This window comes from Sclerotinia sclerotiorum, genomic scaffold (assembly GCF_000146945.2).
Source record: "Sclerotinia sclerotiorum 1980 UF-70 scaffold_17 genomic scaffold, whole genome shotgun sequence".
Taxonomy (NCBI): domain Eukaryota; kingdom Fungi; phylum Ascomycota; class Leotiomycetes; order Helotiales; family Sclerotiniaceae; genus Sclerotinia; species Sclerotinia sclerotiorum.
Genome location: NW_001820819.1, coordinates 557,931 through 584,705, shown reverse-complemented (window position 1 = coordinate 584,705; position 26,775 = coordinate 557,931). Strand labels below are relative to the sequence as shown.

Here is a 26,775-nt window from a genome sequence, read left to right as displayed (position 1 = left end):
ACACATCTCCTCCCAACCCCGCACTTAAAAGCCCTCGCCTCAAGCACCACTCCCTCCTCCTCCACCATTAAACCGCAAGAAAACTTCACAAAAATCTCTAAACTCACCGATCCAAAACCCTCTTCCACATCCACATCCACCTCTATCACCAAATCCACCGCAACCTCCACCGCTACCCCCAGCCCAACCCCAGGGTTCTTCACCAACACCTCCGGTTCTTCATCCCTCATCACAATCATCACGATTACAATCATTATACTAGTTATGATGTATATGATATATAGATGTTGTGTACGACCGGGATTAAGGAGGAGAAGGGAGAGAAAGGAGAAGAAAGAGAGGGTACGGAAGGAGAGTGAAGAAAGGAGGGAAAGGGAAGAGAGGGAGAAAGAGATTAGGAGGTTGAGGGAGGAGAAGGAGGTGTTGGGGAGGGAGAGGGAGAGGTGGATAAGTGCGAGAGGGGGGAGAGGGGAGGGGTCGTGGGAGGAGGTGGGGTTGGGTGAGAGGGTGTGAGGGGGAGGGAGAGGGAGATGGAAAGATTGAAGAGGGGAGGATATGTTAGGAGAAAAGCATGGAATACTCACAAGGTAAAACTTCAATGAAGCAAGGAATAAGGTAAGATAGTGTATTCAGGTAAGTCCCCCATCTCCATAAGGTAAAGTAGTTCATATACACACACACATATATATAGACAGCTTCTAGTATCGGAGTTTCAAAGTGGAAAAAAATAGAAGATCCTAGAATAATAAAATTCATCTGTGAAAGAATATTTACGCTTTGTAGAGTTGGAATGATATATTATGATGTGAATTGTAATTCTTATGATAAGAGTATTGATTGTTAATGTTATGTTATGAAATTAAAAACCCATAGCATTGCCTTGTAATCTTACCACAAGGACTCATTATGGATTACGGCCTATTATGAGTTTCTGGCCTATTTTCCTACTATTCCTTCAGGTATTCTAATATTTTGTGGAACTTTCTTCCCGCGCTCATCTCCCCATAAAAACAGACACAACCGACCCGGCTTCAAACAGGAGGAAGGAAATCCCGAACCATATATATGTATGTATCATTGCGACACAGTTGATGGCAAAGATGCGGCTGAGATTCATTAGTCGTGTAAGAGATCTTATAATCTCTATGCAGTATCAAAACATCCCGAATTTATGCTACAGATAGGTTGACAGAGAAAATTTAGGAGTGCTATCCTGTATGTGGTAGTTACTCCGGACGCTTGTTTTTCCTCAGAACTCGACTTCGAGCCGTTAAGTGCAATTTATGTGAGAGCTACCTTAGCAAGAATAGTTCTCGATTTCCATAACCTACTTTGGGCTCCAAGATAAGGATGATTTGAGCCCAAAACATGGGAAAGTGACCGAAGTGACAGGCTGCAGCCGCCAGGATATGGGCTTGCTTACAATGCCCATTTGCAGTTTTGTGTTCAGCTAGAATGATAGAAAGTTCTTGTCAACATTAGTGAAGTGATCGGTGTAATGCTATGTGGCCCATTACTATAGCTTGAAGTGAGCACATGGCAAATAACCTTTTGGTGGGAAGAGTGGTCCTCGTCTGCATTGCACAGATCGATGTCTGATAATCACGTAGCCAGGACAATTACCCCGTGAAAAGGCCAAAAGCATCCAAATGGGGTCCGTCTAGCTATTAGATTTCAGCAGTATACGCCCTTGCCTACAATCTTTGAAAATCTTTCTGTGAAGAATGAGGAATTTTCACACTAACATATTGCTATGCCTCTTAGAACGATGCGAATAGAACAAAAACCCCTCTCATTGATTTCCACAGGGGATCTTGATGTATTTCGAGGAGATGAAGACGTATAAGTTTGATGTATAGAGGGCGTCAGGTTTGATATTGCGAAGGCTCGGGGTTGCTGATGCCATTCTAGATCGTGAATAGATTATTTACTTGGCGTGACGGGGTGTCGTAACTATGAAAGCTTATTAATAATAACCTTAGATGTTTTACATCTTCTAACAATTGGACCTAAGTTACTTACCCGTTACTTGTAGCTGGAAAAACGATTATGATCGTAAGTTTCTTGTTCAATCCACATGCAAGCATCATACGATGGCAAAGCTCACCATAAACTAAATCCAATCGCCCAAGCATGCTGGGAATCTGGTGTCACGTGTAGATCAGCACATGATTTGGGCACTCCATTTCCTCTAGATCTAAGGAGCACAGATCTAAACGAAACATCTATGAAATCTCGGTGCTTCGAGTGATGATTGAGAGACTGACATGGTGAATTGTCTCGCTATAGCCCAAAAACTCTATGTCATATGGTCCCATGAAGTCCCTTACGATCGGATCCGTAGTGGAAAAAAAAAAGCTTCTAACCTATCATCTCTAGGCTTGTAAGCCCAAAAGAATTACCAAATCCCACGCCTCTGTCTATTACGGCAACCTTCTACTTCGCGAGCAATAGCTGTATTGAGTCAACCTCGAACACTTCTCCGGAGCTGGTTATCCTTTACGTTTCACCAAAAAATCTAGTGCTCAACTCGAAACAGTTCCTCGAAGTTTCTCGTTACTTTCACGTCGCCCCTCATTTACCATCTCAACCTTCTCATACCTCAACCAGCACCATGCCCCACCCTCATAACCTCATCCAAAGCAATCCAAATCCAAAATCTATTGACATATATTCCTACACCTTTCCTTTTGTGCTCTCCAGAGTAACACTCCATCACACTATTCACCTTATCCGCCAGATTATGGTGTTGTGAAGTTTAACCTCACACATCAATCGCCAACGCGTACTAAATCTTCCATAAAAGCCATGTCCCCGCCAGCGACATTGATCTTTCTTTGTATGTACCAAACTTATCATTACTGAGACCAGATATTTGATACTCCAATAGCGGTACTCAATTTAGGCACGCGGACCATATCGAGCGACACTTGTGTTCAATACTCGTCCTATTTCTAGGACAATCTGCCTCCTATATCCACAATATATCCTAGCTCTACCTCATTTCCCACTGCTCCACCGAATAGCTGAGAGAAAAAGCCGTGGATTTTCGGTATCTCTTCTCCCACTTCCCATGATATCATTGATGTATTGGCCATAGCGAAATTTTAATCTCGATTGCCCGCGGCGGAAAATAAATCGAGAACAGAGATTTGCTCATAAAACTGCTATGTATATTCTAGTTTAGGGGGCGATGAGGAAGCATAATTCTTCTGGAAAATAAACTAGAGTTCCTGTGTAGTAGGCGGTTGATTCATCGTGACAAATAGCAGGGGGTGACGGAATGTTATGAAGATGTGGATTAAGGCAAGCGAGCTTGCTGAGTTGGCGTTGAGGATGCGTTGAGAATCTCTGATGAGAAACAGTTGAGTCATAGAAGTAACAGTGCCTTGGATCATTCCTATAAAAAGTAGAAAATACTTTGGATCATGACTTCAGTGTCAAGCTCCCCTTGAATAAGCAATTAAAATCCACTTCCCCGTTCTCCTCGGACGAATACTAGACTGTCTCAAATTTGAATAGAACCCTCATCTCCATCCAGCCATCCCCTACAAAGAATCACCATCTACCTCCTTAACGATACTCCCACGCGTACCCTTGAGTTTCTTATTTCTCTGCTTTTGCTTTCGTTGGTCCCCTTTCACCACTAAATGAGCCAGACGCTTGATTTCGAGCTTACTTTTTAGCCTCTGATATCTCAGCTCTTTTCCAGGCAATGTGATTTAATAACTTCACAGACAAATCTAGACTGTTCTTGTCGAGAATATCCTTGATGATGCGATCCAAGGAATATTGTGCCTCTCAAGGTTCTTCCCGGTTATCATCGCTATCAATGAGTCTAGACTTATCGAACTGTACGCTATGGAACGGCACTTCTGCGATGAAAAAAACCAGAACGAATGAAATCGTTAGGAAAATTTTGTTTCTATACCTCAAGTTCCTTGCTACAGTGTACTTCAAGGTTGACTCTATGCCGAAGCATGATTTCCATAGTCTGGAAAGCAACACCGTGAACTTCACGTTTGTACTATTCTTCCTTTGAAGAATGAACTTTTCCTTTTAGAAAATAGGTATGCATCAGGTGCAGCCATATTTTCCACAAACAGTGACCATGATACACCTCATTCAAACTATCGTTGTATTCTACAAAAATACCAGTATCCATCGCGCCAACCGTAGGTCCCGGTTCTCCACGGTCCGCGCATGAAAGTGAGTGCTGCCAGAAGAGGATGATATCTATATCCGACTAGCATCAAAGAAAGATTTGATACTATCTTCCCTTCCTCTCAGCATAAGAATAAATATTTTTTTCAGTCCATGCCGAAAGTAAGTCCACACAGTACAGTAACCTTCCGCATCTAGATGATCATGTGGGTCCCAGCGAACGTCAATGCTCTCATCGAAGGAATTGATCCTTGAAGGTAAGCAAGCATATAGTTATTATGAGAGTGCGAACGTTTTAACAGATTACCTGCGCCCCGGGGAATGAGAGATTCTAGATGCCACTGAGCGACTCTATCGAAATCATTCGCCAATACTAGGATATGACTTTTGGCTTCTGTGGACGCAATATAACAAGCTATATCTTTAAAATATCGCCCAAAGCGGTCCAGACACCATACGTACATATCATTCCAACCAAACGAATTTTTATTTCTGTACCCCTAGCTTTGAGGCTTGAGCTACTATAAACACATAATCGACCAAGTGAACCATGACAAAACTCCAAGCCTGACATATGCGTAAGTAAGTAGTATCTCCCACGATGCTAGTTTTCGAATAGTCACGGGCAGTCAATCCTATAAATATACTTCACATCACAATCTTCATTTTGAGCACCAGCTGTCTCTTACAAGCCCCTTATCGCGAGCGCAATAAGTAAGAGAGAATCTCCATATAATATCAATCCTTGAGCGATCTTTTTCAAAAAAAAAAAAAAAAAAAGACATTTGTTGTATCGTCAAATATAGCTTCCCTGAAATTTTATTTTTAAAGCTCAATATAAAAGTCATATGAATCTTGATTGCTTGTCGAAAAATTGCCAGCTTGGATGTCTAGTATCAGGGATGGTAGTGTCTTTTGTGTTGGGGTGGTGATGTCTATTGAGTAGGGAGAGAAAGAAATGAATGTAAGTTTTGGTTGAGCCATATGAGAGGAATAGTGTTATATTCCCCAATTTTTGCGGAGTAGGAGTTACAGTTCTCCTTAAGGTTTGGGCTTTCATACGTAGATACCTAGTAGATACCAGATCCATATGCGTAGCGCCCAATAAAGCACTCCCACAGAATGAGCCTATATCTCTGTTTTCCTAATTGTACTTATTGGCACTTCCGCCTACAAAACATATATTTACAATAAATATGCAATTGCAATATTAAAATACATAGATATCATCCCAATCAAGCTCAAGCTCGAGCTCAAGGGGATGACCTAACAGGCAATTCATCCACCCAACCCTCCACATTTCCCAATTCTACAAAACGTCCCGCCATAGCTTGTTCTTGCTCACTCCTAGGACTATCACTTACTCCCCGGCCCTGGTCACTCCTAGGACTACCACTACTGGAGCTTCTGTCGGAATTTGCCTGCCTACTCAATCTAAAGATTTGATTTTTATCCTTCGCCGCATTTCGCATATGTCCATCACCAATTCTTTCCGAGCCATCTCCCCACTCCGAGCCATCCCTTCCTTCTAAGAAACACTCATCCCACTCCGCGAAAGTTTCGCTATCCCATACCCCTTCCCTGATCGATTCCCCGTCACTGCTTTTATACAGTCTTAGAAGATCTATCGCCCTTCTGCGAATTGTGCGATCATGGCACCATTTTCCGGCAATATGTAACGGCATTATAACGCCTTGTTCGAATTTGAAATTTCCAACTTGTCGCTGATCTTTCGTTCCCTCCAGAATCTTCTCGGTGATGGCTAATATGGTTCGATACCCGGGGAGAGCTCTCTCGTGATTTTCTTTAGTATTGCCTGGGGCAATAGTCATAATTACCTCCATAGCTGCGCTTTGAGCCATTAGTAGGTTTGCTTCCGTGATTCGATCGGTTTCCGAGGGTGGAATGTTGGAACAGAATAGATCAAATGCTGATTTCCATCTAATGAGCGACTGAGACATTTCGTATTTAAGGGCTTCCATATCTAAATTTTCAGGTGCACTATATCCCTGTTTAAGGCTACGTTTCGTGACAACCGACGTAGAAGAATTGGTGTTCTTAGAGGCATAATGTGCAGCTGCTAAATATGCAAAATGTGTTGATCGTCTCTCGATCAGCTCGAGGTATAAGCGGGCTTCGTGCATGTCCGAGAAAATCCCAGGCATGTTCTGAACTGTTTCAATTGACTCATGTATTATCTCCCTATGTTCTTCACTTGTTGTTCCAGGATCCCCAAATGTCGCAACCTGTTTGTCGAGCCTTAGAAAGGCTTGGACTAATTCATCCTCGATCACCCCGGAATCAGGAGAGCAGATACCAGCTTTGTAATTCTTACCTCTATAATTTCTCAACCATTGACGCAGTACTCTAATACCGCTACCAGCATGTACCAGAGCAGTAAAGTTATTTCCCAACAGCCACTCAAAACAACATACTAAAAGACAGCAAATCAAAGCCTTCCTCGGGCCTTCGCTACTTTCGAGCTTCGAAAGTCCAACACTCATTGAACGAAGGGCAAGCCCGTATCTCTTTACAGCAAAAACTCGCATTTGCGCTGCTTCATCCACGTACCCCCTCAATTGGACATCCTTGGATTCAGTAAACGAACCAATCGCAATTAGCATCTCACGGAGATAAGATTCGTCGTGTGCAGCTTGCATAATAATACGATCCCATAACGACGTAGAAAAGACGCGGCTTCGGCTCCAAGTCACGGAGATGCTTGTCTTGGTTAGATAGGTTCGAAAATATCGTTCTTCAGTTTCATCCCGGAAGGGCAATCTCATCGACGGTGAGGATTTCGGCGATAACTGTATTGAATGTGATGATTGAGGCGATGATGATAGTGGCGATACCTCATCAGTGCGAGGAAGGAGTGGTTTTGGTTCTGGTTTGCGCCGATTTATGGAGATGCGAACTCCATATCCTTCACATACCACGCCAAACACCTGACAGCGATTACATTCGGGTTTCCGCTCGTCACATTTGATTCGCCTTCGTCTTCAAATGCTGATGTATTAGTGCCATCGAGCTCCACAGTGTCGACGAAGCATCGACTTACTTGCAAGTTAAGCATCCGGATCGCACCTTGGGTAGGTTGGGTCGCTTCTTCGACTGTCGTCCGGAGGTACCGGTCATCTGGCTCGAGGAGTTCATGTGGAAAGAGTTATTGTAGGGAGTGATGATTGTGCTGCCGTCGATTGGATTCTCGCCCGAGGCTTGGAATTGGACGATGTATCCAATGGGAGTATCGGTCGCCATCGCATCTGGTGCTTGATCAGTAAACTGCTTAACATGTAATATACGGGAGTACAATTTGCCTCCGGTTTAGTCTGATAGTCAGCCTTAAGACCAGACGATGGGGTGTTTTAAATTAAGCACGGCCCTCTGATTGTGGACCGATTGACCAATAGGAACAATGTTACGCTTCGATTATTAAAGGGACGGAATCCAGAAATGTTGGAGCCGGTAAGGTATGTCTTGTCTACAAGGGCAAGTGACATATGCGATTGACGTTAGATGATGTGGTGCACTGGTGCTGCAGTGGTGCTAGAGTAATTCATCAAACTCTTACAAAGTATTTGTGCTTCCAGGGAGTATAAGACTTCGAACGCTTAATCGGTGTTGAGGCAGAAAGGGGATCCTTGAAAATGGGGTAGTTGACAGTTCGACCAATGAGATCAATTATTCTGGCCTCAATGAGTATATGTAATAATTACCAGGTAGGTACCTATAGGTGAAAATGTAAGGTCTTAACTTGACATTTAACGGGAGTCGAGACGGGACTCAAAAACGCCAACATACCGACGGCTACCGAGGCGTAGACTATTTTTGGAGGTAGGAGAAATACATTTACAGTTATGTTTCGTTTCGTACAGGATATAGTGATTTTCCAGACATTCCAATAAGATTTATTTGCGTTGCAGAGGCGTTTTGTGGTTGAGATTACAAACTCTGTCTACACGTTGTTGGGAACAGCCTAAAGAATCAATAATGAATTTAACTTTTTGACGTCTATGGCCCTAGCCAATGCAGCCTGGATGAAACTAGTACTATGGGTCTCATTGTCTTCATCCGATTGGATTTATCTATTCGGGGTATCCATCGTATCCTAGAGTCTCGTGCCGTAGTATTGCCACAATTAATTAATATCCTGGGAAACTATCAATTGCACTCGCTTACTTGGTTTTAGGCGACCTAGAAGGGATCTGGAAAAGATGATTTGGGAAGAACTGGGGAGAACATTTTTCACACTAAACGGATTGTCGTTCGGTTTGGGAATTCCTTTGGCTTTTCTTGCCATAGCTTTGTGATGAGCTTATTCATTGGAGAAACAGGTGCTACTGTCCAGGAATATTCGCCTCTTCTTTCCGCCTTTTTTGCCTCGGAAAGTGTCCTGATCGCTTCGCTGGTACTTGAATATGCGTTAGATCTATTAATATTCATTACACCGACTCTCCGGTACTCGTTGTCAGCATTTCCTGTCGATTCGACGAGAAGAAATGCTAGATTGCCGACTAGTGGGAAATGATCGATGGCATCTGCAATGCCTTCGATGTGCGCAAGGAGGAATGCGCCGAATTTCTGGTTTGGATGTGGAATATGTTGCTGTTCGAATTCGAAACTCGCGTGACCAGCGTCGTTTATCCATTCTTGGATGTATTCTTCTAATGCAGGCCATGACCCAGAATGAGTACTTTCAAGGCTCTCCTTACCAAATCTCTCGCGAAATTTTGGAAGCGGCTCAGGGGGATCAGAAAATCTCCAGTAATTTTTCGCCAAGTTGTGTATTGGAAATAAAATTCCTTTCATGATTAAGGCGCTACCTGGCTCAAGGGGACCAAATATATCCGTTCCTGCATGGCGAAGTTGAAAGTCGACCAAGGCAGCTAAGTGTTGTACGGCAGCATCCGCGAATGGGTACGGATGCAACGATGCTCTTCCAGCATTGAGACTTGCCCAGGACCACGAAGGGGCTAAATAAGTCTCACGTTTCTTCCAATCAATATGTGTATAGAATTCGAGGTCAATTTTGGTCCCGGATATTCTGGTATATCTCCTCAATGCTTGCCTGCTCCAAAGTAGACTGGCAAGTATGTAGGATCTCCACATCCCAGAAAGGTAGGTATCTTTGGTAATCGTCGAAAATTCCCGCGCAATACCAGCGAGGGCAGGTAAAACATCTGACTTATATGTCAAATTCCTGATTGAGAATTGTTCAACCATTTCAGACCATCTCAAATATGGATCCATGCCCCAGCTTTCTTGTATATTGACTCCAGTTGCTGAAATTCTTTGAGGAGGAAAGCCTAATTTGGCTCTTTGGTTGTCAACTTCGGAAAGAAATGTGTAGGTTTGCAAAGTCAAAGATTGCATGGCGCGACTCATTCTATTTGTTTGTTTCTTTCGTAACTTGTGTAAAAGATCTTTGCTGTCGTATTTTTGGTCCAAAAGCCCAACACGGCCACTTTCATCCTCAATATGATATGCACATTCCCATGTCATCTGATCCTTGCCATACGATAATACTCGTGGTGACAACAACCCTTCTTGGAATGTCCACCCACGAGTGTACCACAAGCTTGACTTCGCATCCTGACGAGATATATGAGACACCAAGCGAAGTGAGACGCTTGTTTCGGAATCCCAAGGTAATGAACATTGTGCAGTGGCGCAAACATTTTCTGGGCGAGGAAAATGTATTCCAGCGCTGGTCGAATTGGAATTCGCAGCGACAATTGTGAGTGTCGCGCCTGCGTAGACATCTCTCATGCGCCCTGCCTCGGCCTTCCAATCATCTGTGCTGTCTTGACGGATGCACAAAGCATCGATCCAAACGTATTTTAACCCAATTTCTCGTGTGGTCAGAACTGCATCTCGCAGAGTTTCTGGAAAGTCTTCCACGGGAATACCACTCTTGAGGCTTTGATATGTTGGTTCTTCCAACTTCAGGTAACCATTTCCACCCCACAAATAGCTGAGTGCTACCCATTCGCAGTCACCACGATCGGGATTGTCGTCCAGAAACGGATTAGAGTCTGCAGAGCCTACATTGATGAGGCGTGTAGGACATCGAGTTTTGATGGGGCCACAATCGTGATGATCTTTCGAGCAAACCCTCAACCATTGCTTAGCCAGCTCGTAGCAGTCAGCAGAATCTGATTGGGCAGATATTGGCCTTCCAATAAAATTACTTTCCTGATGTGCAATGCTGTCTGATACAAATAATTTAGTAAACTTCAAATAAGCAAAACAACAATTTTAAACTCATATCAAGCCTACCTGCAGCTGCAAAAACTTCAAAATTACATAGGATCCGCGGGGAACTGTTTGCAGGTCTCTGGGACACCACAATATAAGGGCTTTCACGTTTTGCGACACTAGAACTTCCCGTTCCAACGAAAATCTGACCTTGGCCAGTCTCGTCGAGCCAACGATCAACAGTGACATCTTGCTCTTTCTTTGGCTTGGTTGTCCATATCAAGCTACAAAGTTCACATCCCAATTCCGAGGAAGCTTTTAAAGCAGCGGTGCTGCTGTGGTGTTTGTAGAATTCCGGTATGCCGGGTCGTACCTGCAGGTCGATGTTTTGATATCCACTTATAGCACCCCTAGCCGACGTCGCGTTTTGTGCGGCGGAATCCAGGAAGAGTTTGCGAAGATTGAACTTTTGACATGTTTCACAAAGATTTGGTGTCATAGTGATGTTTATTATTCTCCAAGGGAAAATTATACAGGCGCAAGAAGTTATTTATATTTGATCAAATGATAGCTGCTGACAGTGGCGCTTAAAAGCATTTTACAGAGGTATAAGGCAGCTGGAGCTGAGCAGGGATTTTATTCCTGGTGCATTTGTCCCTCAAACATAATTGGTTGACAGGAACAAAATATAAGACTCGCAGAAATCAACAAGGTAAAATGATATCAAGATTTAACCCAAATTCTTTCCAAAAATAATTACTTCAATACCTATACAGGGAACGTATTGAGCCCCTACGAAGAAGTTATATCATACTCCTCAGTCTTCAAATCTTATCGACAATTAATGTGCATTATGCTAATTAGGGTAATATGAGAACGCGTAACGATGTATTTACAATATTCTTATAACTTTGCTCAATACCAATTATGACCATCTTCTCCCTTGATTTCATTCCTTGGATTAAGCGATAATATTCTCTGCCCGGGAAGTGTAACACCAAATTGTGATTCAAAAGTTCCAGAAATTGCACGCCCTTTGACTGTGTCTAATGAATCATAGCCCTCAAATTCGCCATTCATCGCAGCCCATTCCGGTGACAATGGAGAAGTTCCGTTGCCCAAGTCGCTCCACCTCGTCACTGTCATAGCCTGCTTGAATCTATTGACTTGATCGCTTTTATCCTCGGCAAATTTAAGCTCAACCAAGTACTCTGTAGGACATCTTGGGCATCGACGCATGGGCTGACAAACAGAACATTGTGATGACATCTGACTCCTCTGGTTTCCGAGTGAGAAAATAGCGTTCGGCCCGCTTTTCAGTTGTGAGGAGATCGCTTCTCTGCGCTTGGGTATGTGGCCCAACGCGCATTTACATATATCCATGAGGTCGCCATCCCTCCAGTGAGCGCAAACCGAAAAATATGGAAAATAATCCTCGCGGGAATACAAAAGGTTTCGTTGGGCACTTATGGGAAGGTCTGGCTCTGGGAAGCATTGACTGATCACACGTAAAAGAAGATGGCCTTTGTCAATATAATATCGGCTTTGATGTGACCAAGTTCCTGTGCCTTGAGCCCCAAGCTGAGGGTCTTTCCAGCGTTTGCATATCGACTCCACTGGAATTCCGTGGTTTGGAGAGTAACGGTTTGATCGCAATACAAGCTGCACAAACGAAAACGGAAGAGTGTGACCAACAGTTAATCGTGTTTTTGGAGCGACTTGTGTTAAAGCATTTGGACATTCGAAAAGATGATTTATGATATGTGTAGCTTTCAACCGTTCTTCTCCCGGTATTATGCGAACATGATAAATTGCACAAGGAAAACAAAGAAGATGGTTGGGAAGATCACGGTCCATGTGGACCAAAAATTCAATTTTATACCGATGGTTCTCTGGTAGATTCAAAGCATGCCATGGATCTCTTCCAATTCGGTTCAGAAGGGTTTTGGTTGAGAATGCAAGACTCGCTGCATCACTCGGTGACAAATATCCCACGATATAGTCCCAAAGATTCGTGGGAAGGCTGGCTATGGCATGTTCCCCAGAGGGTCGATCTGGATTGTCTATGCCGTAAGCTTCATGCATAGAATCAAAAGATCCCATGTGTGCTAAACCATGCAGTAAAGCGGTATGATCGATTCGCTCCCCAGTTTGTTCATCGACTGCATGATCGAATGAACGGCGATTGGGACGATAATCTTGTAAGGTCCCTGTTCCTTTCGCATTTGCGGTCTTCGGACGAGGGGGCGGCTCTTTCCTCAGTTTGTTTCGAGAAGCCCGAGATCTTAATGTATTAACGGTACTCCCTGCGTCTGAGTCTGCTTTCAAGTAAGCCGACTCCCCATCATCTGTCTCGCTCCTCAATCTGTTACGGGACGCTTTTGGGCGTAAGGAGTTGAAGAGCCTGTTGAAGACCATGATTCCTTACGTGATAAGGATATTTGATGGCCTCGAGATCACAGTTGTACTATAATTGGTAAACTTGTTAAGAATCTATGGAGGCAAATGGGACGATAGAAAAGGTTAGCATGACAAGGAACGCGACATGGTCGCACCGGTAGATCCGTGTGCTGAGTCAGGCAAACTACGTAGGTACCTAGTAAGTATTGTTTATAGCTCCAAACCTAACATATATTTATGATATTTATAGTAGAATATATCCACTGAAGGTCTCATTAGCATGCGGAGAAGGAGGTTGTCATTTTAGATGGACAGTTTCAAAGACCTAGTAGGTTTTTTCAAGGGCGATGCATGATCATGTTCCTCGGAAAGACATTTTAAATTAAAATTCTTAGTAAGCAATATAGGCAGAATAAAAGACACTAATCCAAAGAGATCTACCGCCTTCAATATACTGGCATCAGATGTTAGAGCTCAGCCTCGAGAACACATGGTTCAATATCAATATAGAAATGCTCAAATATCTTTTCCCATTAAGGTAGCAAGTGCGCATACCTAATTTCTTCATCTTACACACATGGCACGACGAAGAAGACCACCACGCGCTGGCGCTATTGCTGAGCTGCCACCTCTGAAGATCTTCAGCCAGATTCTAATCCTTCAAGTTCTTTGGTATGTCATCGGTACGGCGCTGATTCTCTTTACAGCACTGGTTGCTGGGAGACCCTTTTCTCTCGACATGGTTTTAAGCTGGAGAAGTTTGAGGGGTGATACAACGGTGGGGTGGATGTTAGGATTTGTTTGGATGTTGAATAGTTTCATTGGGTTTGTTCTTATCTTGCATTAATTCCTCCTTCATGAAACTAACACAAATCAACAGAGTTATCTCTCTTCTCCTCCTTGTTTCACGCTCCAAATTAATCCCCGATTTCGCGCTTACCATCCATTTCCTGCATCTCCTAATTACATCCTTCTACTCGCACTCTATCCCTCGCAACTGGCTCTGGTGGGCCCTACAATTTTCATCCGCGTCCCTTATGACCTTTCTAGGCGTATGGAGTTGTCAGTGGAGGGAACTGCGGCCTATAAACTTTGGTTCCAGTTCAAATACTACCCAGAATATTTCGAATACTGTTACAGACAATACTGGTATGGCAAGAGATATTAGCACAGGCATGGAAGGAGAAGGCGCGCAGGATACTGGGGATGTAGAACAAGGCTATGGAAGAGGGAAAGGGAGAGGCAGGGGAAGAGATGGCGCAGGTGATTATGAGATGGTTGGGATGGGAATGACGGCAGATGAGAATACCAACCCTGGTTGAAGAATAGAGGATACTATCGGTTTTTGATTTGGATTCGGACCTAGGAGTATAGACAGGAATTAAAGATCTGAAGGCGTTGTGGGATTTGGCATTATCTACATTTGTACTATTATCGATACAGCGGCAGTACAGACATTATATTGTAACAAGAGAATATAGCGATACCCAGGCAGGTTCAATAATTTATTATTCCTATTTTGTACTTTTCCTTTCGACCAACAATTTTTTTCTCCAATTGGCTATTGATTACAATGCAGGAATCACCCATCCTTTTCTAGCCTTACAGATAGGTCCTTTCCCTCCGTTTCCCTGAATTGTCGACTGGTCCGTCCCAGAACTCCTTTCCAGGGCCAACCGGCATTCCGTCGAGTTCGATGCCGTCACTATTGGGTCTAAATATCTGAGTTCCGCTTGAATTTGCCCTTGCCAAATGAGGTCCTTGATAATGCTTTTCCTCATCATCAATCTTCAAGGTTCCGTCGTCATTAAAGTCTTCTGGAACGCACATCTCTGATAACATACTTGTTCGTCTCACGCGATATGAACCCACTATTGGCTCAAGGGGCGGTTGAGAATTTAACCTCGATTGAATGAACATTGCACCCGCGTCGTGCTCGGTTCTTATCATGTTTGGCGAAACATAGCCACCCGTTTCCTTAAACGAATCCGGCGGAGTGATAATGTGTTCCGCTTGACATGCATCAGCTAGAAAAGATGTGACAACTGTCACGGTATCCCCTCCTCTAAAGAAAGGAGACATGGGCCTTAAACCTGGTAACGAAGGGGTCATAGGAGTCGCGAGGGGCGTGGTTGGAATCATGAAAGGTGAAATAGGCGTCATAGGTGTCATAGTACCACTTCTTGGAGTGTTATAGCGTAGGCTATCATCACCACCGGCGCTATGAATGTCTCCCCTCTCCTGAGCTCGCCGTCTCCGTGCCCTTGCATCAGTGCTAAGTGCGGAACTCGCTGCATCACTTTCTGAGTCGGACTCGACATTTTCAGATGCCATTGTCGGCAAAGAATTTTGCAAACTACCTCCAAATTGACGTCGAATAGACTTCCACCTCTTTACTACGAGCTCTCTCACAGGCTGCACGAATACAGGATGCGGTTCTGACCTGAGGACTGGCTGTAGACGATAGTTGGTCCTCGGTGGAAGAGTAGGACGTAATCCTCGATAACTTTTCAACGTGTCAACATTCGCATCATCGGCAGCTGCTGCTGGTATCGCTTCTGGTTGATCTCTGGTCGTTGGAGGCCTCGATTTGTGTCTTCGGCTATCCGCTCCCGATACATGTAGTGTATTTGAAGCCTTCCCACATTCGATAGCATGGCCGTTCCTCAGTTTCTGACCCATCGAGGTTGCAGCTTTGTCATCAAACGTGGAACTACCGCTCATAAAGTAATCACTTCTATGACTACCAACATTGCTATCATTTGCCGATTGCTCTGAGACATTCAGCGCTCTCTGAGCTTTCTTTAATCTACTTCGCTTTCCGGTTGGTTCTGACGTGATAATCTGCGGCGTAACAACACCACTGGTACCTGGAGGTGAGGACGAGTAAGTCGATGAACCGTCGTATCCACCACAGTCCCATGGTTGTATCGGAGAGGCATTTCGTGCTTGGTGCCCAAAGCAGGGTGAATATCGAAATTGTGTGTGCATGCGTAAGGAACTGATCATTCTTGAATCCGGTAGTTTTGTGTCTCCTTTTCTGTTGTATGATGTGGGGCTTGATGGAAGAGGTAGAAGGTACTCCGGTGCTAAAGTAAAACAAGATCCGAGAAGCTGGACGGCAATCACTTTTGCAAGTTCCTGTACGTCGCTAGAATTTCCAAAATTGCTATCGTCCATAGTAGGATAACGTTTCTTCAGGTGTGGTCTTGAGTCATCTGTGACTCCTCTCAGCCAAGCACGCGTGCTGACTTCTCTAAGGTTCTTCGGAGATAAAGTGGACATACGACTACTTTTGAACTCTGGTGACCACCAGAATGGCCTACCAGTACGACAAACATATTGCCATTCTTGTATTTCTTTGTTGATGATATCCCAAGATACCTCCTCAGCCTCGCTGTCTATATCGGAATTAATTTCACTGTCCCAATTTTCACCAAGAGTTCCGAGAGAGCTATTACTCATAGTTGACAAAGATCGACGCTGTAGTTCCGGCCGTTGAGGACGTGGTGGTCGTTTCGAATCTGCCATAAATAATACTTGACCATTCTCCGAGATACTGTCTTTGGATCTCTCTGCTTCTAAAGGGTCTGCGAAAGATACGGACTTTCTGTTATTCCTTGTCAGAGAAGCTCGGCGGGCGCGTCGGAAGAAATTAGAGGTGAAGGATGAGCTCGAGGGTGTAGTGGCCCTACTGGAAAACTCATGCCGCGAATAAGAAGAATCATCTTGCCAGCTCATTTTTGATGATATTATAGGAATATAGGAAGGGGCGTAAAAAGACAAATGATTATAGGTTTATGATATTTCTAGGTATCGAGTCCGCTAATACGAATTTTGAAGTTCGAAAACGTGTCTTGAAATGCATCTATTCCATTCGGCAACCCCGAGTACTAGCTTGTCAACTAATATTAGATATGGAAAGAGCTTCGTATGATAATTGAGAGCGGCGCCAATGCACCTTCCTTATGCCAGAACGTCAAATTCGCACCTCAACCGGGCGGACAATGGATATTTTGTAGCCCCCATTACCAAGTACTCCCATTGAGTGATTTTCACTACCATATCTTTGCAACTGCCTATATGTGTCATCAATATTCATGGACAAAATCCATGGCTCATCCTACTACTTCAATATCAAGCATCCATTTCACATGGTAGGTGAAGCTCACAATAATATCACGTGTGAATTTACCCCACTTATCATTATTGATTCAAAGATCTATCCCATATGCACACATGCGTGCAACAACATTACACCCAAAGAATCCCAAAGTGGCCTTGCAAGGTGCAACAACGCGACATGGGAATTTGTGACATGTGCCTCGCGATACCCACAGAAACCTTTCTCAATAAAGATATTCGAGAATTTTCACATGTACATCATCTTTCAGTGAAGGGTCTAGAGACATCCGCAACAAACGGCTGTCACATCTGTGCTCTTTTTCATGAGGCCATCGCCTCCGTTCCTCACCGGAACGAAGGCCACAAAACTTATTTAAAAGTCAATCGACAGCTTGTGGTGTCAAGCCCTCATCGAAATTCTATTTCCTACCAAGTGGGACGGGATGGATACTCTTGTCTGTTCGACGTGGAAACTACGGGTATGAGGATCTTTTCTTGACACCAGCCAATCTTTCCCTGTACAATGGACTCTCCACGTTCCCATCTCACACATTCCAGAAGATTTATACTCCAGCGTTTTATACCCAAGAAATCAGAACATTACCTCTCTCGTGTCATCATGGATTAGTACCTGTAGACATGAACATGTGTACTGTAATATAAATTACGATGCAGGATTTCGACCTCGTCGGCTCATAGACGTTCGAAAGTACGGCATATCACCTCGGCTAGTGGAGACAGAGCAGAGTAATGATGCTTTTTCAAAATATCTTGCGCTGACACATTGCTGGGGAAACAAAATGTCAGCGGCTGCAACAACGAAGAACAAAACACTCCAGCGACGCTTAGTCTCCATCCCATTCAAGACGTTGCCTAGAACATTTCGCGATGCAATCACTTTTACTAGGCGACTTGGACTACAATATTTATGGATAGACTCCTTATGCATTATTCAAGATTCTTCGCAAGATTGGCAACAAGAATCGGCTAAGATGGGAAAAATTTACTCTCATGCTTACTGCACGATCTCAGCAGCCGCAGCAAGCAACTGTGAAGAAGGACTTTTTGCATTACATTGCGAGTTACCGTTGCTTCCTGTAACTCCTAACGCACCTGCGATTCTTTTCAAAATCTCTTTTCCCGGATGGGATAGTCTTTTTAATAAAAGTACATTAATTCGAAGAAGTTGGACCCTACAGGAACGAGAACTTTCACCCAGAATCTTACATTTCACTAAACACACTTTGCTCTTCGAGTGCCGAGAGGCTCGTATATCCGATCATAATCATGAATTGAATAGTAATCAATGGGTTTTGAAATCTAGTCTATCACGATATTTCTTGAACTCGAGTGTACGATGTCTCGACAAAATCCACAGTGGTAGCGTTACTGCACCACACCATGATTTGGTAACTGAAAAGTATTATGAACTATGGCGAAGGATGGTGCAGGATTATAACAGCCGTCAACTGACGCATCGCACAGACAAGTTCCCGGCACTCTCTGGTCTCGCCCTTGAATTTGCATATCTTTTGAATGATGAATATGCAGCAGGGCTATGGCGAAAGGATCTTCTGAGAGGCTTGTGTTGGAAATGGTCATCGAACGGCGCTAGAAAGCAAAGTGCGATTCATTATGGGCCTTCATGGTCATGGGCTAAAATGGATGTTTCCATAACATATGGACTCATTCGAGAAGACCGAGTTTTCGAATCGAGAAGTGAACGAGGACAATTCGTTCATGTACCCGTAGATTCGCGATTTAGCGATCCGGAAATCTTACATGTTAGTATTGTTCCGGAGGGAAGAGATCCTCGTGGAACTTTGATCTCAGGGAGGATATATCTTCGCGGACAACTGCTTCACCTGCGACGATCTAAAGCTGGCGATTATTCAATTGATGGCGAATCATTACGAATTATTTTTGATTATTTACCTCAACCACTAGTAAACCTTTACCTTCTGAGCTTGGGCCGGACGAATGTGGGTTTGGTTCTTCAGGTATTCGAAGCAGGTAGCAAAGAATATATTCGAGTAGGCGTGATTGCTCCTACTGAATGGGAATGGTTCCAAGACATTGAATCTGAGGATTTAACACTAGTTTGAATGCTCGAGGGATCGCAGCCATTGATCAATAATCTTTTGGTGGGACAAGTGGTGGCCATTGTTCCAGACACAGGTCAGATGGCGTTACTTTCCAGTCAGGTCTAGGCAGTGAGGGAAGTGAAAGATAAGATATGCAGCAAGATCTCCAGAGTTTGCAGCAGAGGCCCCGTCAAGAGGTGGTGAATCCTTCCTCCCATTTGGAAGACAGGGAAATTCGAACGAAGGGGATGCAAAAAACCATGGTATAATTACAATCTCTTCCTACGAAAAGGAAGTTGTGGGTGCCATACCCAGCAAGCTTTTATCATCTCGATAATGATCGTCCACCTCAACTTCTTCATCGACGAAATCACACCGACTCGAGATATATTTGGCCAATACATCGACGTTAGGCAACCACCATGATCCACAAAAATCAATTATCGGCCTCTCGTTTTCAGCCTCAACCCACAGACCCATCATTACCATCTAGACATAACAAGCATTGCTCTAAAAATACATTGCGGTTAGACTATATGTTTTATGATCAATACAACTAAAAAATCGCGGGAAAATGCGCGCGGGTATTCTTCCGGTGAAAATGCCACTTGATAGCTACGCTCGAGTTTCGAACGTGCGATTAAGGTTTTCCACTTGCTAAGAAGGGAACAGTGAAATTGTGAAATTGTTTCAAGCACGTCGTCTTACGTCACTGATGTCCGGACTGTGACGTGTCGACGTGGAAGATAGATGTCAATTTTGATTTCACCATGGCGGGACGGTTCAGATATCTGAGCTCCAAGCTATCATTTGGCACAAAGTAGTTCAGATAGTCTATATGGAAGTATCCAATACCATACGCGAAAGACATTCCGCAGCTCATCACCTCCATGCACCCATGTTGCCTTGAATATCACACGCAGCAGTTCATTACCTACACCCATGGAATTAGCAAATAGTAGCGCTCAATCTGATGGTCCATCATTATCCCCGATTTGACGAAAACAAAGCTTGAGTAAACAGTGAATAGTGAGAAGTGGTTCAGCCGACACTCTAATGCACGGTAATAGTCTGAGTTAGTTGATTGTATTCCGTGGATGTGAATCGAAAGATACTGAGAAGAAAGGGAAACTGAACCGGCGCGGGACGGGACGAGTAGATGAATAAAACAAAGTCCATGAATCTATCTAAATCACCCCCTTGCTTGGTAATTGAGATGTAATGCAATGAGCACATGGTAAATCAAATACTTTCTATAATAGAATTCTTTGCACTAGCTATTCCCTTTTAGCATTTGAATTCGCATCCATCTACATGTGATGGATGTGACGAATCTAAAATCTCGGAGAAAGGACTGATTCCTAGAGTTCTTCCTCCTCCTGACTCCTGAGAGTACTTGTAGCATATTAATATTAAGCCGCGCGTTATTACGCGCCTCATTCATCACCATCTGTGGCTTAATACACGAATCTGGATCCTTTCATTCGTTATCCGCAGTGCTATCTATTTCTTTCACTCTGTTTGGGTAATATTCTCCCCTTAATAAATATTTTCCCTATCTCTTCTTCTCCTCTTCTCGCCTGCCCCCCAGAATAACCTCTCATCCACTCTGGAACCCCACAATCATCAATCCAATTCAATCTAACCCCTCCCCTACCCTCCCCCCCTCTTCCCTCCCATCTCAAATCCCTACCTATTTACTTACCTACCTACCTATCTACCTCTAACCTCTACTAGGTACATACAAAGATATCACAACCTTCCAGCATCCATCATCCATCATCCATCATCCACATCCATCATCCACATCCATCAACTTCAAACTCCACCACCCTCGTGACACACCCACGAATCAATCATTTCCAAAAAGCCAAAGGAGGAAGCTCAAGAGCCTAAGATCTGAAGATAGATGACGCGGCCTACCGGGATCACAGATTAAGATTTAGATTTTATTTTATCTTTCCTTTCTCTTATCTTTTTTTTGGTGTGTGTGTATTTTCTTAATTCTTAAGGCTTAGCAAGGCAAAGGCAGGGCAAGGCGTCATTTTTTAGGGGGATGGGATGGATGGATGGTTTGTTTGAAGTTTGTGGGTGATGGGATCGTGTGTATGGTGTATAGTATGTAGTGTTGGATTGGATTAGGTTAGATTGGGTTAGATTGGGATAGGTTAGGGAGAGGGGTTTGGATATAGATATAGATATTATGAGATTATAAGGTTAATAAGGAAGGAGGTTATAATGATTATGTAGATACTAGATCATGGATGGATAGATGCATGGTCTGGAGTACTAGTGTGAGTTTTTTACTTGCTGTATCTACTAATGTATTGGATTTATTTGGATATTTACTTGAATAAATTAGAGTAGAACTTTGGACGGAGTAAGTGAGCCAGCCACTTTACCAATCTTTTTTTTTGACAAAGAGGGAAAATTGTAGTCAATATTATTGTTAGGATAGGAATGAAAAATTGTAACACTACCTAGTTTGTCATGTGAATTTGTATTATTTAGAGAGGTAAGTACCAAGTATCTAAGGTAAGTAAGGTAAGGTAAAGTGGAACATGATAGAATAAGAATTACATACATGTAAGGATGCGTACTCCGTAAGAATACTCCGTATGTAATACAGATGCCAAGATAACAGGGAAAAGGGAAGATTTTTAGGTTTAATTTTAAGGTTATTTTTCTTTCTTTTTTCTGTTCTTCTTCTTTTCTTCTTCTTTGCTTCTTTGCTTTTGGATCATCGATCATCGATGATCGCTGCTATCCTATGCTATGCCATGTGTGATATGCGATGCGATGTGATGTGCGATGTGCGATGTCATGCCTCTTTTATGCGGTTTGGAGTACAGTATGTACTAGGTAGGGAGGGAGATGCTTGTTTGATGATAGGGTTTGTTTATATCGTTTTTGGTTTTTGGCTTTCTAGTCAAAGTAGGTATTGGCGTTTTACTTCAAGTACCTACCTAGGTATAATAATTGAGGTTAGGTTTGAGCGGAGGAGGGATAAGGTTTATTTGGCTGATGATTTTCATTATTGGTAAGAGAGGATGAGATGAGGGCAAATACTGGATTAACCTTAAATACCTACCCTACTAGAGATGGTTATATGCGATCCAGTTATATCATATCTGTCTATAGTAGATTCTATACACAATACCTATACGGAGTACATACATACATTCACACTACAAGGAATCAAGCAGTAAGCATATGTACTGAAGATTCATAAGCAAACAAGCATTTCACTCCTCGTCTAAATAACCTTTCTTTCCTCACCAATAGACAGTGGCGCAAGATAAGATGGATTGCGCGAAGATGTCAGATCGTGAATTTTGGCTATATATTACTCCGCCAGACAGTCGTGTTAAGATTTCTCAAACAAACAAACAAACAAGGCTGTAGTGTAGTGTCACGGTATACTATGCTGACGCCAAGCAACACAATATGCGATGCTTATCCCGAAGTATCTATAGCGCTCGGTGAGCTGGGGTATGTATGAACATTGTGATTCGTGGGCTCGGTGGGAAAAGGTCGTGAAGAGACGTCAGGCATAGTGTATGTACGGAGTATGTACATGTATGCTGACATCTGTCTCCACCGACGACCCCAATCTTGGGATTTTGCGAGTAAGCATCTCGGATTTAGGGTATGCGCGTTGGATGAGTGATGCTTTTGATAGATGGATGCTTTGGATTGATGACGGGATTGCTGACTGGAGAGTAAGGGATTGCTGACTAGCCCATGACACATGCTTTCAAAGACGGGCTTGCGGACTATGGACTGCTTTATGAGGCCGAGTGAGGTTTTGAGATGTTAGTATGATTGATTGATTGATTGATTGATTGATTGATTGATTGATTGCTGGTGGTGATAGAAAAAATGACCCGGTTAAGATGAACTGAGTGATGAATGATCAAGCGAGCTCAAAGAGTAAAGGCTATTGGCTAAACCAATATCCAAATACAGTACAAAGTACATGTACCGCAGCCCACAATAATAAAGTTAATAGGTATACGAATCTCGTCGTCATTGCGTTTATATTGGCGGCTGAATTGCTATCATTACTCAATTGAGATACACAAACCCTAACGCCATCCAGTGTAATCTTATCACTCCAGCTCTCTTGACAAAAGAACAGCCAACGGATATGGACATCCATCATCCATCAGCCATCAATCTCACAGCCCTATTCGTCCCGCAACCAACCAACCAACCATCCATTTCTCCTCACCGGAACTGTATCTCCCCATCCAAAGTATCCTACATAAGATCTCACAAATATACACTCAAGCATCTACCCGAAGCTCATTACACCAAATCAAAATTAAGAAATCAAGAGTAAGCATAAGGTTTTGACGTCTACCGCGTTATCTTTCCAGTTCCAAGTGCTAAGGTTGTATCGACTAAAACAGAGTGATAGCGTTGTGCGGCCGGGGAATCGGAAATCGGAATCGGATTGATTACTGAGTGTTTTGATTACTTCGTGTACTTTGCATTCGTAATAATTGCAGTAATACCTTAACTACATATGTACGTACCTGCAAAAAGTGTACGACTCACCGTGTTACTAATCATTTGGAAGGATTTTCCCAGCTCCCATTTCCTTGATATCAAAAAGTATGAATGATGCGGCGCGGCATCTTCGGAGGAAAAACATTTTATTAGAATTTCCCAAGTGCTTGGTTCGTTCGCATTTTCGTATTCCTTGGATCGAAAATCATGGAATAAATGAATAAATGAATGAATAAAAGAATAAATAAAAAATAATCAAAATAATTAAATAAATAAAATAAGTTTAAAGTTAGAGTTTAGCCCCTCCCCTTCATTCGAGTAAAATTAACCTTAAAATTCTCTCATGTGCCACAGCGTTACTTGGCAAACCTTGGCTTTTTCGTGAAATTCTTCTCGTGAATGAATTCATTGAGAATCATTGAATAAGGAGAATACGGAAGGCAGTAAAATATGCTTGGCGAAACGATAAGGATGAAAGAAAGTTTACGTATGGTGAATTGGCAGAGGCTGTGTAGAAAGTGTGATGGTCAAGTTTGTGATTTGCTGATGTTTTTCGCATCATGCTGTGCCAGAGGTGCTTCTTGGGCTGCCTTGGTGCTGCTTGAAAGCGTATGAGATATGGGGTGATGAGATTCTAGATCTTTGATGTGTAAGTTTTTTTCTCACTTGGCTCACTGATGTATACATATTACATACGCAACCTACCTCACGTTATCGATCTACCCGTCTTTTATTTACTCTCCTCTACCCTGGTCCCTTATATTACATATCATCGTCGTCAAAAGCGAACAATGGCTGAAAGCAGCCTAGGACCAGCGACATTTGCACTCGGCATTCCCCGTCGCTTACCACTCCCTCCTTTTTTCGAGTCATGTAATTGGTCCATTTGTCCTCTCCAGAGCCGACCAAGATCTACAATGTTACACTCTATCTTCTTAACTAAAAACATGCTTAAACTTTGACGACTTGGACACACCCACTCATGATACGAAGGTTAAAGTGCCAAGAAGCTTAAGAAAACGCCTTTTGATGGGGAGAGTGGAGAGGCTTGCGTGGAAGATTTGAATATGTTTGGCCCCCTTCATTCTTCGGCCCGCTTAATTTTTCGGTCGAAATAAATACATAGTTGTGAAGAGAAAGAACATGAAAAGGAAAATCTAAGAAAAGACTGTAATTTGTATACACGTGTCGAGCGACGGGATAAAAAGTTAGCAGATGGCGGAAAAATTGTATCCGGTATCCGAAAAAGGAAATCTGGGAGAAGCTCCTGCATCGCATCCCTACTAAGCTTAAAAATTACCTCACACCCCAAGCCGTCAACAAGCTTGAGCCTCAACCTAATTCCAATAGTGTGGTGGTACACAGCGGTACACGGGACAAAAGTCTCCCTTCGAATATAATTAGAAATGATATTTACAGGTCTGAGGACGGAGAGAAATATAATGATTACGCATTTTCATGGTTATGGTTTCTGGTATGGTTCGTGCTTCGATAGCTCACGCGTCCTGTATACGATGGTACGACATACTATCGTTTCTACCACTGTATCTGCCACAAACTCGGACTGAAAGATTGAAATCTGCGAGTCTGGAAGGATATTGGATCATTTGGAAGATATGCGGTCTGTTTCAAGATATTATGAATATTGGTTTTAGGGAAAGAAGCTAGTTAGGTAGTTAGTCGAGGAAAAAGAGTTATCAGATGAGATATTAAATTAGCGGTATTCGATTTACCCGAACTTATGCCTTAAAAAAAATACAGGTATCCTTGATAGTAATGAACAAACTGTGAGTAGGTACCTAGGTACTGTATGATGACCAACTTCCTTGCGTTGTCTATCAAATGCTTGGTTTGGGGTTGGGATATGCCGGTAGATGACTTTTTTTGGGTAGTCAGGACCCGACGTTCTGGGAACAGCCAGCACATCTCACATTACCTCGGTATGGCCCTGGTACATGCTCATACGAATCCGATGGATGATGGATAGATGGGGATGGATGGACATGGGGATGAGATGGTAAAGTAGGTTAGAGTGGAATTGTGAATGCGAGAGAAGGTTGCTTCATCACCGGATCCTAATTCCGCAGCGGAGTTTCGGACTCTATGTAAATGGAAGACATCCGAGTTTGTTTTGAGATATATGATGAGTTAAGCATTGGAGAAGGGACAATTATTTACCGTACATCTGCAAAGCATTGTAGTATAGGACTATCTGCAGGAAGCGATGTGAATGCGAGATTGGTGGAGTATTTCCATGTACAATGTATATGATATATACCTATTTCATCAATCCATCTCCTTACCACTGTATACGGACTGATTCCGTTCATCCTATTATCCCTTTTAAAAGTATTACCAACTAAAGAGGATCACCGACTAAGGATGAGATAATACTAAACAAGTCAACTGACATTGAGTTGACATCAATAGATTCATCAAGTGATTAATTAGGTAATTTTATAATTCTTCCGAAATAGAGTGATTCAGAGTTATAAAATTCATAAAAAAAAATTAATTAAAAAATAAATAATCAGTATAAAATTTCTACAATATTATTCTTACAAATTTTTTTTACTTATTTATTCAGAAAACCTAAAATCTCCGCTTTATTTAATTTAGTTGCTGACCAATCTTAATCCGGAGTAGATTTGTCCATCAATTTAATAAAATCACGTGCCGACGGAGTAGATTTGTCCATCAGATTCGATCAAATCACATCACATCACGTGCCTATAATCCACAAATCTAATTATACATACATACGATGTACACACAATACGTACAAACCCGACGACAATCCCCGCGGATCTACTCACATACTCACACGTAGTAACATATACATAGTATATGACGTCAAAGTCCTCAAGATAGAATTAGGGTTGAGAATTAAGAGTAAAAGTCAGAGTAAGCTTAGATCCAATATCAAAGCGCGGATATAGCTGATAGTTTAAAAAAAATTCGCTTTGATTGGGGCGGAAAAAGATTGGTGAGTGAGTCTTGTTTAATTAAGCTTTGATGGGCGGGGAGGAACGGACGAGGGTCAGTGATTTTGGGTTTTTTGGTTGATTACCTACTTATGGATAGTTGATGGGTTGATTTTTGATGTGTATTCTGGGGAGATGGGGATTGTGTAGATGTGATGTGGATGGGGGTGGCGGGTGCGGGAAGGACGCGAGGTATGTCTTTGTCGTTTTTGGGAGGCCGTGCGGTCGTTTTGTGGTGTGTGTTTCCTGTGGGAGCTGGTCCCGCGGCGGGGGGGGGCGGGTGGGGGGGGGGGGGCGGAGGG

The 26,775-nt window shown here is 43.0% G+C and overlaps 12 protein-coding genes across 12 annotated transcripts in view; 5 read left to right on the top strand and 7 right to left on the bottom strand.

Moving 5' to 3' along the window:
- The window catches only part of SS1G_11170 (predicted protein), a gene marked incomplete at both ends in the record, with an annotated part of 521 nt that extends 282 nt beyond the window's left edge, over positions 1–239 (bottom strand). Inside the window, one exon of the mRNA XM_001587878.1 lies at positions 108–239. Within this exon, the coding sequence (XP_001587928.1) occupies positions 108–239 (132 nt within the window). The remainder of the gene's footprint in view (positions 1–107) is intronic.
- Positions 240–267: 28 nt separating this feature from the next.
- Positions 268–513, top strand: SS1G_11169 (predicted protein; the record flags this gene model as incomplete). The annotated part of the gene is made up of 1 exon (XM_001587877.1): positions 268–513. One exon carries the CDS (start codon positions 268–270, stop codon positions 511–513), a length of 246 nt encoding a protein of 81 aa, XP_001587927.1.
- Positions 514–1,907: 1,394 nt separating this feature from the next.
- SS1G_11168 (predicted protein) lies at positions 1,908–2,135 on the bottom strand (the record flags this gene model as incomplete). Its single annotated transcript, XM_001587876.1, has 2 exons — positions 1,908–1,953; positions 2,023–2,135. 2 exons carry the CDS (start codon positions 2,133–2,135, stop codon positions 1,908–1,910), a joined length of 159 nt encoding a protein of 52 aa, XP_001587926.1.
- A 1,640-nt stretch (positions 2,136–3,775) lies between these two features.
- Positions 3,776–4,207, top strand: SS1G_11167 (predicted protein; the record flags this gene model as incomplete). Its single annotated transcript, XM_001587875.1, has 2 exons — positions 3,776–4,020; positions 4,159–4,207. 2 exons carry the CDS (start codon positions 3,776–3,778, stop codon positions 4,205–4,207), a joined length of 294 nt encoding a protein of 97 aa, XP_001587925.1.
- A 1,210-nt stretch (positions 4,208–5,417) lies between these two features.
- On the bottom strand, positions 5,418–7,240 carry SS1G_11166 (predicted protein; the record flags this gene model as incomplete). The annotated part of the gene is made up of 2 exons (XM_001587874.1): positions 5,418–6,885; positions 7,101–7,240. 2 exons carry the CDS (start codon positions 7,238–7,240, stop codon positions 5,418–5,420), a joined length of 1,608 nt encoding a protein of 535 aa, XP_001587924.1.
- Positions 7,241–8,412: 1,172 nt separating this feature from the next.
- Positions 8,413–10,864, bottom strand: SS1G_11165 (hypothetical protein; the record flags this gene model as incomplete). Its single annotated transcript, XM_001587873.1, has 2 exons — positions 8,413–10,379; positions 10,576–10,864. 2 exons carry the CDS (start codon positions 10,862–10,864, stop codon positions 8,413–8,415), a joined length of 2,256 nt encoding a protein of 751 aa, XP_001587923.1.
- A 416-nt stretch (positions 10,865–11,280) lies between these two features.
- SS1G_11164 (hypothetical protein) lies at positions 11,281–12,783 on the bottom strand (the record flags this gene model as incomplete). The annotated part of the gene is made up of 1 exon (XM_001587872.1): positions 11,281–12,783. The coding sequence occupies one exon, from the start codon at positions 12,781–12,783 to the stop codon at positions 11,281–11,283; it is 1,503 nt and encodes a 500-aa protein (XP_001587922.1).
- Positions 12,784–13,342: 559 nt separating this feature from the next.
- On the top strand, positions 13,343–14,087 carry SS1G_11163 (hypothetical protein; the record flags this gene model as incomplete). The annotated part of the gene is made up of 2 exons (XM_001587871.1): positions 13,343–13,590; positions 13,646–14,087. The coding sequence occupies 2 exons, from the start codon at positions 13,343–13,345 to the stop codon at positions 14,085–14,087; spliced, it is 690 nt and encodes a 229-aa protein (XP_001587921.1).
- A 280-nt stretch (positions 14,088–14,367) lies between these two features.
- Positions 14,368–16,230, bottom strand: SS1G_11162 (predicted protein; the record flags this gene model as incomplete). The annotated part of the gene is made up of 1 exon (XM_001587870.1): positions 14,368–16,230. The coding sequence occupies one exon, from the start codon at positions 16,228–16,230 to the stop codon at positions 14,368–14,370; it is 1,863 nt and encodes a 620-aa protein (XP_001587920.1).
- A 1,460-nt stretch (positions 16,231–17,690) lies between these two features.
- SS1G_11161 (hypothetical protein) lies at positions 17,691–18,995 on the top strand (the record flags this gene model as incomplete). The annotated part of the gene is made up of 1 exon (XM_001587869.1): positions 17,691–18,995. The coding sequence occupies one exon, from the start codon at positions 17,691–17,693 to the stop codon at positions 18,993–18,995; it is 1,305 nt and encodes a 434-aa protein (XP_001587919.1).
- Positions 18,996–19,256: 261 nt separating this feature from the next.
- Positions 19,257–19,454, bottom strand: SS1G_11160 (predicted protein; the record flags this gene model as incomplete). The annotated part of the gene is made up of 1 exon (XM_001587868.1): positions 19,257–19,454. The coding sequence occupies one exon, from the start codon at positions 19,452–19,454 to the stop codon at positions 19,257–19,259; it is 198 nt and encodes a 65-aa protein (XP_001587918.1).
- A 290-nt stretch (positions 19,455–19,744) lies between these two features.
- On the top strand, positions 19,745–19,973 carry SS1G_11159 (predicted protein; the record flags this gene model as incomplete). The annotated part of the gene is made up of 2 exons (XM_001587867.1): positions 19,745–19,794; positions 19,853–19,973. The coding sequence occupies 2 exons, from the start codon at positions 19,745–19,747 to the stop codon at positions 19,971–19,973; spliced, it is 171 nt and encodes a 56-aa protein (XP_001587917.1).
- Positions 19,974–26,775: the final 6,802 nt, after the last annotated feature.